The sequence below is a fragment of the Diuraphis noxia genome, unplaced genomic scaffold, assembly GCF_037042655.1.
Source record: "Diuraphis noxia isolate RWA-SAM2 unplaced genomic scaffold, SU_Dnox_SAM2 contig0005, whole genome shotgun sequence".
In the NCBI taxonomy this organism is placed as follows: Eukaryota; Metazoa; Arthropoda; class Insecta; order Hemiptera; family Aphididae; genus Diuraphis; species Diuraphis noxia.
The window spans coordinates 36,064,208-36,079,629 of record NW_028301715.1 but is presented as its reverse complement, the minus strand read 5'-3'; the positions used below and the strand labels follow the sequence as shown (position 1 = coordinate 36,079,629).

At 31.4% G+C, this 15,422-nt stretch overlaps 2 protein-coding genes across 2 annotated transcripts; one reads left to right on the top strand and one right to left on the bottom strand.

Moving 5' to 3' along the window:
- Nucleotides 1-3,790: 3,790 nt before the first annotated feature.
- On the top strand, nucleotides 3,791-6,449 carry LOC107168876 (DUF1676 domain-containing protein Osi12). Its single transcript, XM_015518420.2, has 2 exons — nucleotides 3,791-4,130; nucleotides 4,539-6,449. Exons 1-2 carry the CDS (start codon nucleotides 3,791-3,793, stop codon nucleotides 4,928-4,930), a joined length of 732 nt encoding a protein of 243 aa, XP_015373906.2. The 3' UTR covers nucleotides 4,931-6,449.
- Osi10a (Osiris 10a) lies at nucleotides 6,444-15,003 on the bottom strand. The gene is made up of 4 exons (XM_089229607.1): nucleotides 14,330-15,003; nucleotides 9,720-9,914; nucleotides 8,343-8,494; nucleotides 6,444-8,240 (listed from the first exon to the last, which is right to left on the bottom strand). The coding sequence occupies exons 1-4, from the start codon at nucleotides 14,706-14,708 to the stop codon at nucleotides 7,899-7,901; spliced, it is 1,068 nt and encodes a 355-aa protein (XP_089085733.1). The 5' UTR covers nucleotides 14,709-15,003; the 3' UTR covers nucleotides 6,444-7,898.
- Between the last annotated feature and the right edge of the window lie 419 nt (nucleotides 15,004-15,422).

Below are 15,422 nucleotides of genomic sequence, written 5' to 3'. Positions count from 1 at the left end.
TTTAGATATTTATCATGTAAATAACATAATATTCTGTAATATACACAAAATATTGTGATATTATGCTAACTTCGCAATAATATACATAATATAAAAATTATATTCTATACCCTAATAATGTTTAATAATTCATGAAATAAAATTAGATACTTTTTCTGCAAATTACATGATATATTGCATATCTGTCTATATTACTTTATAATATTATATGTATACATTTAATAATTATAAATTTATAACTTATAAGGTGCATGAAACACGCTACGAATGTGTAATATATAACTAATAATTATGATATCTAGTGACCGAATTCATTAGGTATAACGCGAAACTGAAATTTGAATATGACAATAAAGAATATTTTTAAACTTTTTTTGGTCTTTTAATATTAGGTTGGTTCTTGATGGCTACACATTTTTTTATAATAATATAATATTATATTCCATGAACATAAATTATCGATGTATATTATAGTCAAAACGTTTATAAATGGCAAATATTCTCAGGCTTACAGCCGAGTTATGCGTTGGTGCTTTTCCAATGCTCTTCTACACCCATGTCTTCGAAAATATTAGTAAAAAAATATATATTAGTACCTATATAGGATATAAAACATATGATATTTAACACCAATACAGTTTTACCATTTTGGTCGAATCTGATAAAAAAAAAATAAAAAAAATAGGATTAGTCAATCTTTCACTGCTGTGATGGGCAAAACGCATACGTAGATACTTTTTATATAAAAAATCTAAAGCGCTTTGTGCTGTCAAACAATATAATGTATACTATATAATATTATATCCATTGACATGCGCATGAACGCGTACTTTATAGATATAGGAACCTATATATATATATATATAAATATTATATAGCCATGTAAGCAAACGCGGGAGCCTATTTTTTTAACAAAAAAATCATTACACTCGCACGCACACACACATACCATACAATATTAAATTTGTAACGCACACGAGTACAATATTATGACCTGTAATCGCCATAGTTGTGCGCTGAGGCTGGACATACCTACTGATACACCCGCGTCTAAATATTTTGTTAGTTTTCCGGAATGTCCTCAAATATTTGTTATACAAAAATCGGTTAATCTTAAAAGACCGTTTGGCATTGAATGCGGAAAAACAAAAAAAAAATTATATACGATAATGACATCCAAAATTTTGTAACACGGTATAATAACACACGAACAATTCTGTATTTTTTTTTTAATTTTACACATCATATCATTCCGTATGTTTTAATAATTTAGTTTTGGGTAAATACATGATTAAGGAATTGATTTGAGTCATGATTCTTCTCGCATGTGCTGATAAAACAGCTTTATTAGAAAATAACTAAGTAGAGGTATAACAGACGAGTGATAAATATTATTGTATTAACGATGAAAAAGGTTGAGTTGTGTGTATTTGTAACTAGAAAACGAAAAAACAGATTATTATTTATAATAAATTGATCGGAGAAATAATATTAACAGGGACATTCCATAATTTTTTAAGGACACAATATGTTTGAAAGAATGACGCAATTCAAATATCTGGGAAAAATAATGGCCTTAAAATGAAAACCAATACGAGAATACAAAACCAAAAACATTAATAAGACACTTTACTTTTGCCTTGGAAAAATACTGAGATCGAGTTTATGTTATAAAACCTGAAAGTACATAATAATATTACGACGTCAATTCACTCGATAACTGTGTATGCCTCAGACACATTGCCCTTTTTAAAATTTGATGAGTTAGGCTTTTCAAAAGATATGAACCCTCCCTCCCTCTCTATGTTGGCATCGAAATGGATAATGGCGAGACATAATGATGGACTGAATGGTCTATTTTGAAATCTGTGTATAATATATCAAATAAATCTCAAAAAAAGTTTCCGTTTTTGGCAGTTAACAAGTGAAAAACGAGAATGATTAGTGATAAGGACAGTGACCTTAGAATAAAAGCCTATCGGTAATCGAGCACCGAGAATAGTGCAATTAATATTCTGGAAAGATTAAATTATGTATGATATGGAAAAATAGAGTTTACAGAAGGTGCAAATATACACTACACTACTACCGTATAGTTGAGGCGGTTGATGTGAAAAACTGGATACAATAAGATTGTGTTTGGCGGTATGGTCTCGATGACTGGAAAACCCAAAGAAAAATAGTGGTAGATGATAGTTTCATACCCATCTCATATCGTGGAAAAAGACTTTAACTCGCGGTCATAATGTTCATAAATTATTATAATATATTGTAGCCGTACAACGTTTACGTTTTTACTGTAAAACTTGTAAATCGTTCACGGTAAGTAGAATAACCGTTTACAGTTAAGTGCCAAAGTATGTTAATTATATTATATTAATCTCATCTACCGCATAATAATAATTGTTCTCAGACGTTTTATTGCTATTGGAGTTTGTAATTTGTACGTATTGCACGAAATTAAAGATTATGTCATTTGCACCACTGCATGCAGTTAGTCGAAAATAGAATTTGTAATTTGCACCATAACGATTATTTATTGGTTCGATTATCGAATATTCGATTTTGAAATATTCGATTATTGTTCGATATCCTAGTTGACGTCAAGATGGACATTGGACAGTGGACACGAATAATGACAATAATAATTTTCCAGGATTTTTCACCTTATCTGGTAATATTTTGACGTTTTACATCCAATTATCGGACGTAATCGCATTATATATATATATATATATTTTTTATATAATCTATATCAGTTTATTATTTTGATCAAATACTAAACTATACGTTTAATCTTGCCGTTTCGTCGTAATACGTAATTTAACGTAATATTTTTGTAGTGTAGTTTTTAATTTTTTTCTTGAAATATAGAATTTAAAAGTAATCTCAGGAAAAACATTTTAGAATGCAATAAACATATTTTTTCATATAAAACAAAAACTACAAATATAATTCGTCGGTGTTGTACGCAGAGAAAATGTTCAGCAAAATTGTTTTATTTTTATTTTTATTTTACACGTAATATTTTTCATTGGCTAACTTTTTTTATATTCATAATAATACGATTTTATATAAACTTACAACAATATGTGTATATAAGCTCAGCTATTTTATAAATAAAAACTAAGCTTAAGTTATATTAGTATACAAAATCTTGTAAGTTGATACTATCAAAAAAAAAAAATAATCGATTTTAATTTTGGCGCAAAGTACAATTCCTATTTTTTACTACCTGAGGATTCAAATTACATATCCCTATTTGAGTGCAAATTATAAACGCATTTAAAAAAAATTGTGTGAATTACACATGTCGTATACATATTATATTGGGTCAATTTTGGTGCAAATTGACTACATCCATTACTATTACCTATATCATAATAAGGTATCTACGGTCGACCGATCTGTTACAGCCGACACTCTGCGTAGCTTCGGCGTGGTGACACATATACTTAGTTTGGTATGATATTATTATATTTTATCACATAGCTAGGCTATTTAGATAATACATAGCGCGACCACTGATGACATATATTTTATAATAATTACACCGTGGTACTTATCGCGTAGTTGATCTAAACACTCGCATCGTTACCGTGTTCACGTCCACGCATGTTACATATTTCTTATTCGTCGTCGTCGTCGTACATTTAACTCTGATGATGGTTATACATATTATAATGGCTACGGTGATGATGACGATAATAACTTAAAATGAGCGAACAACCGAATCAGTACATAAAAGCACGAGATTTGCTCGTTTCCGACTTAATGCCACTGGTGCATCATGAGTGTGCAGTACGCGTTTATCGCATTGGCTGCCGCCGCGGTCGTCGTTCGAGTCGACGGATACCACGACGTCTTGTCCAACTTGTACGATTGCGGACCGACGGTGGACTTAGATGGGTGCCTCGCACGCCGATTGGCACAAACCATCGATGAAGTATTGCACAAGAACGAGACTTACAGGCTGAACCGGTATATAACCGTTACCGTGGTCGGTAACCGCCGCCAATATCCTGCAGGCGACGAATTGGCCGAACGGTTTTTGGACTTTTTCAACGCGCTGCAAATCCAGTACCGACCGGAAGAAGATGACGACGGATTGACCGATGACGTTTTTGAAGGTATCGCCTCACTAGTACAGCTAGACAGTGTTATGAATTCTATAGAATAGTACGCATAAATTGAATATAATAAACAAGGCACCGCGAAGGGGAGGAGCTGTTGGACCTGAAATACAGGGGCCCTGAAATGAATAAGTAATTTTTAAAATGTTGATAGAAATCCTTATCATATAATATTCTATAAGGCCAGAAAACGTTATTAGTACAGAGGCCTAAAATTCGATGACACCCTCTGCCGAGTTGCTGAAAAAGTTTTTTTATATTAATTCTATATTTTATTGTGTTTTTTTATAATATATTTAAATCAATAAACTTATCCTTCACTCTGTTAATTCTGAATATTTATAATTATTATACTTATTACGGCAGTCATTATGCCGTATTATAAATTTGGAAAATCGGTTACAGGTCGTAAGAAAAAAGGAGGCGTTAAGTTCAAAAAGCACAGTAAATATGGCATGATGCTTGGATTCATGTCGATGGGCATGACCATCATCGGTGGTCTGTTCAACAAAATGATGATGGTCGGCGCGATATCGATAGCCGTAAAAGCTCTGATCATAGCCAAAATCGCATTGCTCCTGGCCGGCACCATGGCGATAAAAAAGCTGTTGAGCAGTGGCGTCGGTGCAAGCATGGTCAGCGCCCAGCCATCGTGGAGCGGCGGCGGAGGAGGTGGAAACGAACACCACGGCGGGTACCGCAGGAGTTACGACCAGCATCCAAGTATGGCTACAGCCGACTCGTTGGCTTACAGGAATCAAATAGACACGTACAGCAACGCACAATATACCCAGTAGTCTTGCGATGTATGATTAGTTACCAGAGGTGGATTAAACGGTTTAAAATATAAAGTCAGAACATCCATAAGAGGAACTTCGTGAAAATCGTATCAGTAACATAAGGCACTTTTGAAATTGATGTTCCTATATTAACTTTACCTAACAATGGCAAATGGTATTGAAATTTGTAATATAAAATGTATTATGTTATGGAAAACAGGAAAACATTTAAAAACAAATTAACTCAATCGTTTAGTTTAACCCCACCCAAGTACGTATACACATTAGGCGAGGGCCTGGTCAGTATTTGCCTACTAAAAAACCGTTAAATCCACCACTTTTAGTCGCATAACGTCAAGTGTAAATTATGTTATTATTGTAGTTGATACGAACATAGGATGTTAAATCGTCGCTTCGTGACGTCTTAAAGTCCCCGATGGTGTACACATATTTTTGTCATAATGTAAACATTTAACTGATAAAAATATGTGCACAAAATCGTTCATGGTTATATTTTTATTTTTTTTCAGTAGCAAATAAAAATAATAATTATATATATTATAAATTATTACAGGGGCGAACGCAGGAAAAAATTTCGGGGGGGGGGGGGGGGGTTTGAAAAAATTTAAAGTAGGTATTCATAAATATCGTATTATTCATACTGTATTACACTTTTCTATATTTTATTTTAGTCACTTATACTATATACATAAATACATAATACATATCATATAATATACATATTACATAATAATATAATATCATACATAATAATTAATAACTAATTATTACAATTTGTAGGTTAGTGTAGGTTAGTTGTAGGAATTTCCGGTAGACGGCAATTACACTCGTTGTCTGTCTAAATTACGTACATCATCGGATTGGCGGCCTTCGATGTCGATCAGTTATTAATAAGTTATAACATACTGTCATACTCACTTCGAAACTGCATTATCATACATTTTATTGGTGATTTTACTGTATCCATTAATTTACAAACCACGGGAGAAGGGAAACTTTTTAATAACTAATAATTTATTTTAATTTTTTTGAAATGTTATTAGTAATATACACTAATACATTTGTTGGTCAGATAATTTATTTTTTGTACCTACTATTTCGGGGGGTGTTTAAACCCCTACCCCCCCCCCCCCCCTGCGTTCGCCCCTTAAAATTAATAATCTTTTTTTTATACGCATATAACACGAACTAACAATTATAGAAACAATTACACATAGCAGATATTATTGTGCTTGAAAGACAAAATCCCAGAGATGATCTCATTCTGTTTGATGTATACAGTAAGTGCATGTTGTAGGGTCAATCGATGTGGGACGATTTTTCAGTTAGTACAAAAACTGTATCGTCACCACTATACATTTATAGATTTTGGAGAATGGAGTACATATTATATGGTTTCGCTTTGTTTACATAATCAATCAATACAATTTTTTCATACATTGTAATATTTTAATATTAAAAAAACCTTAATATATAATATATTAATTTTTTGTTAAACATTAAATACTAATTGTTTTTCAAGTTTGCTAAACAATAAATATACGAGTACTTTGGTTACCTCCATATCAAGATACTTTTTTTTTACAAATTTCAATTAAAAAAATAGTAAGTACATCATAAATAATTGTTGTAATATAATATAATATACATATTTTGGTATTTTATATTACAATAGTATTTGTTACCTATAAATAACCTTTATTATGTTCTAAAAATAAAATAGGTATTTTATATTTTTCTTGGAGTGCACTTAAAGGTGTCGTACACAAGACCTAATAGGTAAAAATACACAATTTTAGTTCCTAGGTATCACGCCATTACCGCAAATCCAAAAAAGTGAATGTCAAAATAGCGACGGCAAAATAGCTAAGTATAAAATAGTTAAAACCCATATAATAGCGAATGTTCAAAATAGCTAAAGTATATTATTTTAAAATGATCATTTTTATATGTTTTTAGTAATTAGTAAAAGTTTTGATCATTCGCTATTATGTTTTTTTTGCTATTTTGTACTTGGCTATTTTGCCGTCGCTATTTTGACGTTCGCTTTTTTGGATTCGCGGTATTGACGGCGACTCAGTTCCTATACACTAGAAAAAGATACATATTATGTAAATTCTCCACGGTAAAAATGGTAGGAACATTAATTCTTAGATGAATAAAAATGAGATGTATAAGTTGCTACATGGAACATGACAGAAAAAAATATGTAGTTACTAAAATATGAATCTGTAATTTAACGTAAATAAAGACATGATAATGCTTTAGTAATTTAAAGGCTTAAATAATTACATTGTGCAGAAAAAATTCGTTGTAACAATTTTTAAACAACTATGAGACAAAATCAGACAAATTATTCACGCTATAGCTGACCATTTCTACGGAAATTAAATTTTCATATGGTTACTCAGTATGAAATACATTTTAATTCAAATTTTATAAGTAAATTAACCTCGTGTTTTTAAATTCAGATTTTTAGGTCCCCGCCACACTACTCTGGTTTCACCAGACCGGTAAAAACGCTTGTTTTTATACATAATATTAGGTACGTAATAGGTAATAAATAATATCATATTTAATAATAAGCATAGACCGTATTCTTTCGCGAAATATAAAAGCGGATAACAATTCTAATATTTACTTACTATATTATATTTCTATGTATAAACCAATTATATTTTCATAAATTTAACGACTAAAAACAATTTAGGAACTTAAAGATAGCATTTTTTTTTTTTAAACAGTTATTTTTTGTGGGAAATATAAAATTTAGTTTCTATAATAATAGTGGTCAAATAAAAAAAAAATTAAACATTATTCATCAAAACGATTTAAGTTAAAGTGCTCGTTTGAGTGTTCAACCATGATCCTATGCATTTAATAGCAAACATTTGCGTGTTTAAAACACATTATTATTATGAATCATACCATTATTTCAACACAAAATTTAGGTAAGTGCATACATTTATTCCGCTTCCTTTTTATTTCTGTCTACTGATTCCGCGTACTTAGTATGATCGTCATCTTTCGGAAAGTAGTTGACTCCTCGGAACAGCGACGATGGTTTGGACGAGGAAATCTGTTGAAACCCGTTTGAGTCTCCGTAAAACTTGTCACCTCTGATGTCGCCGACGAACGCGTTATGATGGCCACCGATAGGATGATAGTGTTGATGATGATGACCACCAATTGGACTATGATATGAGCCGCCGAATGGATTTTGAACATCAAACGGTTGATGACCACCAAATGAGTGTCCTCCAAAAGGCTTGCTGCTGTGGTGTAAAAACAAAGAACCGTAACCCACCTGCAAAAATGTAAATGTCGAATGAGATTAATTTTTACCGTTTCCGTCGAAATTATAAAAAAATATCTATAATGTTAAACAATATGCTCGTTGCACGCTCACCACACTGGTGACGACTAACGCAATCTTTGACAATATAAACGCTTTTTTTGTCAGAAAATATAGCGCTGCAAATATAATCGGAATCACGGAAGCAATACTTATTTGCGTAGCTAGCAGGTTTGGCAAAAATGATCTTTTGAATATCATGTGTCCTGAAAATACAATTCACATAAAAATATTAAAACAAATTAAATAGATAGTTTTAATAGATCGCTCACTAAGTGGTTTATTGTCAGCATAAAACCATGAATTTGGACATTGACAATATGATTTTATGCTTAATATATGTGGTTAAATTATTACATTAGCAATACATATATATATTTATAAGCTAAACAGCGTATTTTAACAATAATAAAATATTAAATTAAATGGAAAGTTAAGTCAGACAATTCTAACATTAGAATATATAAGTTACTTCTGAAACCTGATTAGTAATTAATATATTAGTATAATTGAGTAATTTTTTATAATTCCATATAAGTGTCTTGTATAGAAGATTCACTATTTATTTATTATGTTCATTATTGGTATTGGTATACATATTATATTACCTAATGCAAGTCATAATCACATAATGTTGTAAATGCAATAACACAAAAAAATTAATCATTTTAGTAATGTTGTTTGTAATTTTATAATATATGTGTATAAGTTATAATATGGTAAAACTATAATCTGTGAAATTAAAAATAAATATTGCAATAATTTATTTTTAAGACATAAAGCGAGATCTAGTGGACTGATACAGTGATATCACTTTACTATTTTCATTGATTATCTATTGGATAGTACCTACACTCTAGAGGAACCATAGTAATCAATTCACTTAATTTAAAATCAGTACTTAATTATTTATGTTTTCATTAGAATAATGAATGAACTAAACTATACATATATATATTAAAGAGTATACACAATTACTATATTAATAAATTAGATCACTATATAGTTGAATAATAACAATAATGTAAAATAAAAATAGTTTTAGATTATGGCATAGCTTTATTTTAGATTTTAGTAGCTATTTAATCTTAAATTCCTCACTGTATTAATCTTGTTCACATGCCAGTAAATTATAGCAAGAAAATAAGTGGTATAAATAAAAATAGTTGACTTTTTATTACCTAAGTATAATATGAAATAAATGTATAAAATTGTGGGAAAAATATTAAGTGATTTTTGTGTCTCTACTTTTGATCAATTATTCAAACAAACAAAATATATTTGATTTTGATTTTAAGACAACCGCGTCAATTATTGTTTTGTCTTAATATGCATCAATACATGTTATTAAATATTAATTATCATAAAAACCCCGAAACTGAGGACGAACGATAGAATAACGAATTGTACAAATGTATACACTGCACATACCATAACCCAAACTCCGGTCGTCAAATTTACGTCTGGGGTCTACGATAAAATCGATTATTCCTCTGCCGGTGTACGTGGGACCGATTCGCATCTGCAGCCCAGGATACAAGAGACTCATATCCCAACAAAATGTTCGCCTAGAAAGCAACGAGGACGCAGCTTCAATGACTGCACCGACGTTGTACGGGTTATCGCCTGTAAAAATACAAGGAACTAATAAATATGATGACAAACATTAAAAAATAAAATCTTATTACGTCGCGATCATTACATTCGATTCGTCGATTGATTGTACCTCCTAATAATAATAAAATATAGTTTATTGCTGCAGCAAAAAATACAATATGCATTAACGTACTTAATGCAAGTTGCAAGCTCATCCAATAAGTATAATAATATGTTTGAATACGGATTAGCTGAGTCATATTAGAAATTAATTAAAAATTATGTAAAACCAATATGTAACATAATAAAGTGAACAAAACAGAACGAAAAATATTGTTCGATAACTGCAAGTATATTAGTAGTTAATACATTTCTCATAGCTGTTGAAATTACCAAAATTAGGTTTATCAATATTGTATTTACTTAATAAATAAGCATATTTTAATTATTAGAATTTGAGTTTCAAAATGTTTAAAAAATTGTAATATTATTTTTTATTCTTATATTTAACAATGTGACTGAAGTTTAGTTTCGGGATTACCAACACGGTATTAAAGCTTACAAAATATTGTTATTACGACGTGGTACACTTTGATAAATAATTGAACTTTGATCTTGTCCAATCCATTTTTTCCCCGATTCCCAATCTATTGATCGCACCATCATTAGTATATTAATAAGTAGTCTATAATAGCCGAGTAATTGATATTAAATTATTGCACTTAAAATCAGTATGACATGTGTACAATATAAATGTTTTAAATATTATTATTAGGTTTACCGATGAATATCACTCGATTTTAGACAATATTAAAATGTATAACATTAACAAATTAATTACTGTAATAATAATGTTGTATAGCTATTTCACGTGGTACCCGTTTTAGAACCATCAGTCAAAAGTTTAGTACAATAGTAGCACAATATTGAATTAATTATGTGCCGTTGTATACCGCCATACCGCACAGCCTCCAATAAGGTCAACCATCTGCATAATTACTTGGTAAATGAATGAAGCAAAAAAACATTTTTCACGTACAAATATTCAATAAAGTCTTTCAAATACAATAGTGTGGTATTATAATAACAGAATTATTGTTATTAAAACGTTGACGTGTACATATTATGATAATTGAGCCGTGTAAAATTTAGTTGCACGAATACAAAATATACCAACGTGCTATAATACTTTGTGTGTAAGTAATAATAATAATAATAATATTATAGGCTACTGGTTAGGAATTTGGACAGACCACTCGGCCAAATGTGTGTCCAAGCTGCATTGTAATTTGTAATTATTTTAAACTTGAAATCGATGCTAGTTCGGCGTACTACTATTACAATAAATTATTATTAATCTATGTGCACGGATAACACATATTATTTCGTGTAAAATTTTACAAATTGAGGACGGATAAAACGTTTTGAATTTTTTCTTCTTGAAGGTAGGGCAGATATATCTTTGATATATCAAATAGGTACACAATGTAATTTAAATAAATATATTTTCTAAAATACGTTGACTCGTTATATAACACATTGCTTATTAGTTATTTAATTAGGTACAGAGTATTTAAATTGCATAAATAACGATGGTGCTTACTCGACTAACCCTGACAGACGATAGAAGTAACTTGTAGTGTAGTGTAATTATTTTTGAGATTAGAACGGTGAAAAATCGTCTATTCTACCATTTATACCGAGTCTATGCAGTGCACAATCCATATCACGGATTCATGAAATATGGTTTTGAAATGTCATAAATCTAAATTATTTATGAATTTGATTTTATTTAATTTTTATTCACGACTTTCACGATATGAATTATAGGAAAAATTATATATTGGATCCTAGCAAAACTTGGCAAAATGTCTAAGTTCTTCAAAAAATTTCTTCGTTCGCCGACCAAAGACCAGAATTTGTAAAGTGATGTCTACATACTATAATTGTATGCATAATAATTATTTGATGACAAGTATTGATAGTAAATAATAATAATATTATATTATATGTAGATTTATTTCGTTTATAACCTTTTCATATACGTATAATTACGCGTGTATTAATGAAAAGTATGTCAAAATCATATTTTATATTATATTATGTATGGATGCATCAATAAATGTAATGTGCTGTAAGTCATAAAATATGCTTTAAACATTTTAATAGTGGAGCGGAGGTAATAATATTAAATCGTACTATGAGCTTAAAATTTAAAATCAGTTAATTACAGTAGTATTTTATTTTGTTCTAAAACCTGATCGAAGCATTACTATTATAGTTTTATTGACTACTCGTCACGGTTTAAGATAATATTATATAGTTTACTCCAGAGCATTTTTTTGATGCCTAGGGTTTATCTTCGATAAAGCGATAAACGGGCTACAATACCTCCATACCAAAATTCTTATACTGTAATATCTTGCACGGGTTCCCCACACAGTACTTATCATCAGCCGTTTTATTGTGTTAGATTCCTAATTGCTTTCATAATTTTATTTCTGATAATATAGTTAAAATTGTATAGATGAAGATTTATTTTCCACGCCAAAATTGTGGGATAAAATTACATCCAGTGCACAAAGGTCTGTTATGCTTGTGAGTCATTCTATTGTGAGTTCTTATGTTTCATCAACTCACCCTCATAATATTATTGCTGTATGTATTAAAATCAATTCAGCTACGTATAGTAATACTAATTAGATTTTCCAAAATGAGAACCAAAACAATTGTTTTAACCACAAAAAATAACATTTAATCAATCAAAATTAACTGAATTAACTGAATTAAATTAATTTATTAATAATTTTTTATAATGCAGGGTTAGAAATCTATTTAATATAGCTATAGTAGGTTATACTGGGCTATTTCAGTAAACTTAAAAAAAAATCACTGGAAACAATTTGTGGGTCAGATATACTCAGATGAGAGGTAATTCGTGAAAGCCAAAAAAAATAAATGGTCTACTCAAAATACGTACAACCAACCCTATTCTCAGACCAGATTTTTTTCATTTCTTGTAAAAATGTATTTGTCTGTAACACTAGAGCAAGAAAAAAAAACATTTTGAAGTCAATAGTCAATACTAACAATTGTTAGTTTAGTGGGTGGAGGGTAGAGTGCTCCTATCCCCTGTTGCACTGTTAAATATCATATATAATTCAAAATATATATTCCGTATGTACGTACTACGTTAGGTTGTAACCTACTCATTAAGTTATTCAGTTGAGAAAATGATCTACAAATAGTTTGATTTAATAAATATTGTAAACATACGTGTGAGGTTTTTACTGAGAAAAACGAAAGATGCATTGTACATGTCGTGTCGTGTCTAAAATAAAACCAGTAAATTATAAATAATAATACGTAGTATTTCAGGTTCAAGAAAAGTAATAACTAATACCAGTTAGATATGGTACAGTCATGTACGTTAGCCTCGACAGGTCTAATAATAAATACTATAACAAATACATTTTAGGCGTGTGCGCACCGTAAAATATGTATTTTGGAAAACATTAAAACGGTAAAAATAGCCCCTTTACCGAGATGGGTTTCTAAAACACGACAGTGTATGTAATTATTAATTATCTCAACAACTTATTGCAACCTTCGAAACGTTCATAGCGGTCAAGGCCCGAGGGCGGTGTCCGTGGCGACTACAATTTTATGAGGTATACCTCCTCGGAAGATAAAATAATAATCGAAATGTACCCCATAAAAAGTTTTTTTTTGTTATCTCATCGAAAATGAACACTTAACACATGATATTATAATATTTAATTGAATACTTTCTCAAATCGACGCACCTAGGTATTAAAATATTATGATGAAATCAAAATCAAATTAATCAATTTTGATTTTGTCTAAAATTAAATAAAAAAGTTGTTTATAAATATTTCTATTATTAAAGTATATATTCAATATTTATTGCAATCATATTATAATAATATTATGTGTGTGCGTAAAATTCTTGTAGCGATGCCACCTATTCGTCAAACATATTTTGGAATCCACCTCGATCGAATTCAATGACATAAATTTTTTTTTATAAAATTATCAAAACACACAGACGTAAATAAAAATGTGTTGGTAGTATATTATCCATGAACGATCAGTGGTAGTTATTATAGTATGATTTTTTACTGTACGAATACTTTTGAACGGACACGAAGATTGTGCGATACGCAGGATTTGTGTCAAAAATTTACAAACGTGGGCGACTGGTCGTTTAGATAAGCCCTCGACGAAATCGATTTGATACAATTTTCAAGTGAATTTAATAACACAAAACGAGAGTGTCGAGGTTTGGATTCTTTATATTTCCCATTTAAGATTCCTAACGGGAGCTTTCGTGACGGGGGATGATTAAGAAGGATATTGGCGAGAGAGGGTATATCGTATATAGATTCGGCGGGTCGGCACTCAGAGGCAGTGGGCAGGCTTACCCAAAGAATAGACTCCTCGAGGAGCGGCAAACGCTTCTGTGCTGGGACGTCTTGAAATCTCCAGTCCCGAATCAAGGAGCACCGAATCCATGGATTCCGTCTGTTCGATGGCGGCCATGGCTTGCTCGTTGATGCATGGCAGGAACGGGTCGGCCCCAGCCAAGCAGCTTTTGACCGCCGTGCTTATCGTAGGGGTGTGCTGCAGGCTTTGGTAGTCGTCTTCGCTAACTTCACCGCTGCCGTCGCCGACACTGCCTCCAACGTGGACGCCTCCATCGGCGTCCGGGCCACCGGAGGACTGCCCGTTGGAAAAGAGAACGCACTGACCGCAGCCGACAAAAATCATCAGCGGGGCCAGATAAACGCCAAATATGGTCATAGTCGCCGACTTTTGAACGATTTGTTCGATTTCCACAAAAGTATACGTATTTTACCGATAAAACTAATATGAACGCGGACGGTATAGTTATAATATTATTATGCGTTGGTGTAGCAGTGACGTCGCCACCGTCGCTAGCTCTGGGCTGTATACTTTAATAATTATTATTCATTAATACCGATGACGATTCGACGGGACTAGACAGATATCTGCAGCAGAGGACTGCGATCGCTACTACTCACACCGGTACAGTGGGCAGTAGGCCAGCAAATCGCGTAAGTATATTATGCTCGTCATACCGATATTACAATAATATTATTACCGTGTTTCCGAGGATATATAATAATGATAATGTATAATATCACCGTCATAGCACGCACCGCCTCCACCGCATCCGAGTTAACGGGTATGACGACGAGTGAATAATATTATTGTAATACCGAAGAAAGTTTCCGAGTTTTTCCTTTCAAGTGCATCCGACTGTTTCGCTTTTACCCGATGATCGTCTGTGTACAACAGGTACCCACGCGATATTGCGTGTATCCATATTGCATACGTTATAGGTACGTTAGTATTATGGTTCACTGCGCCGAGAGCGAAGGGTGGGCGTACGTTCAACGAGAAAAAGCGTTTTACGAAGATTTTATAATAGGTAATATTACATTAACGGTAAAATACAATAATATTATTTATTATTATTGTTCTTTCTAGCTA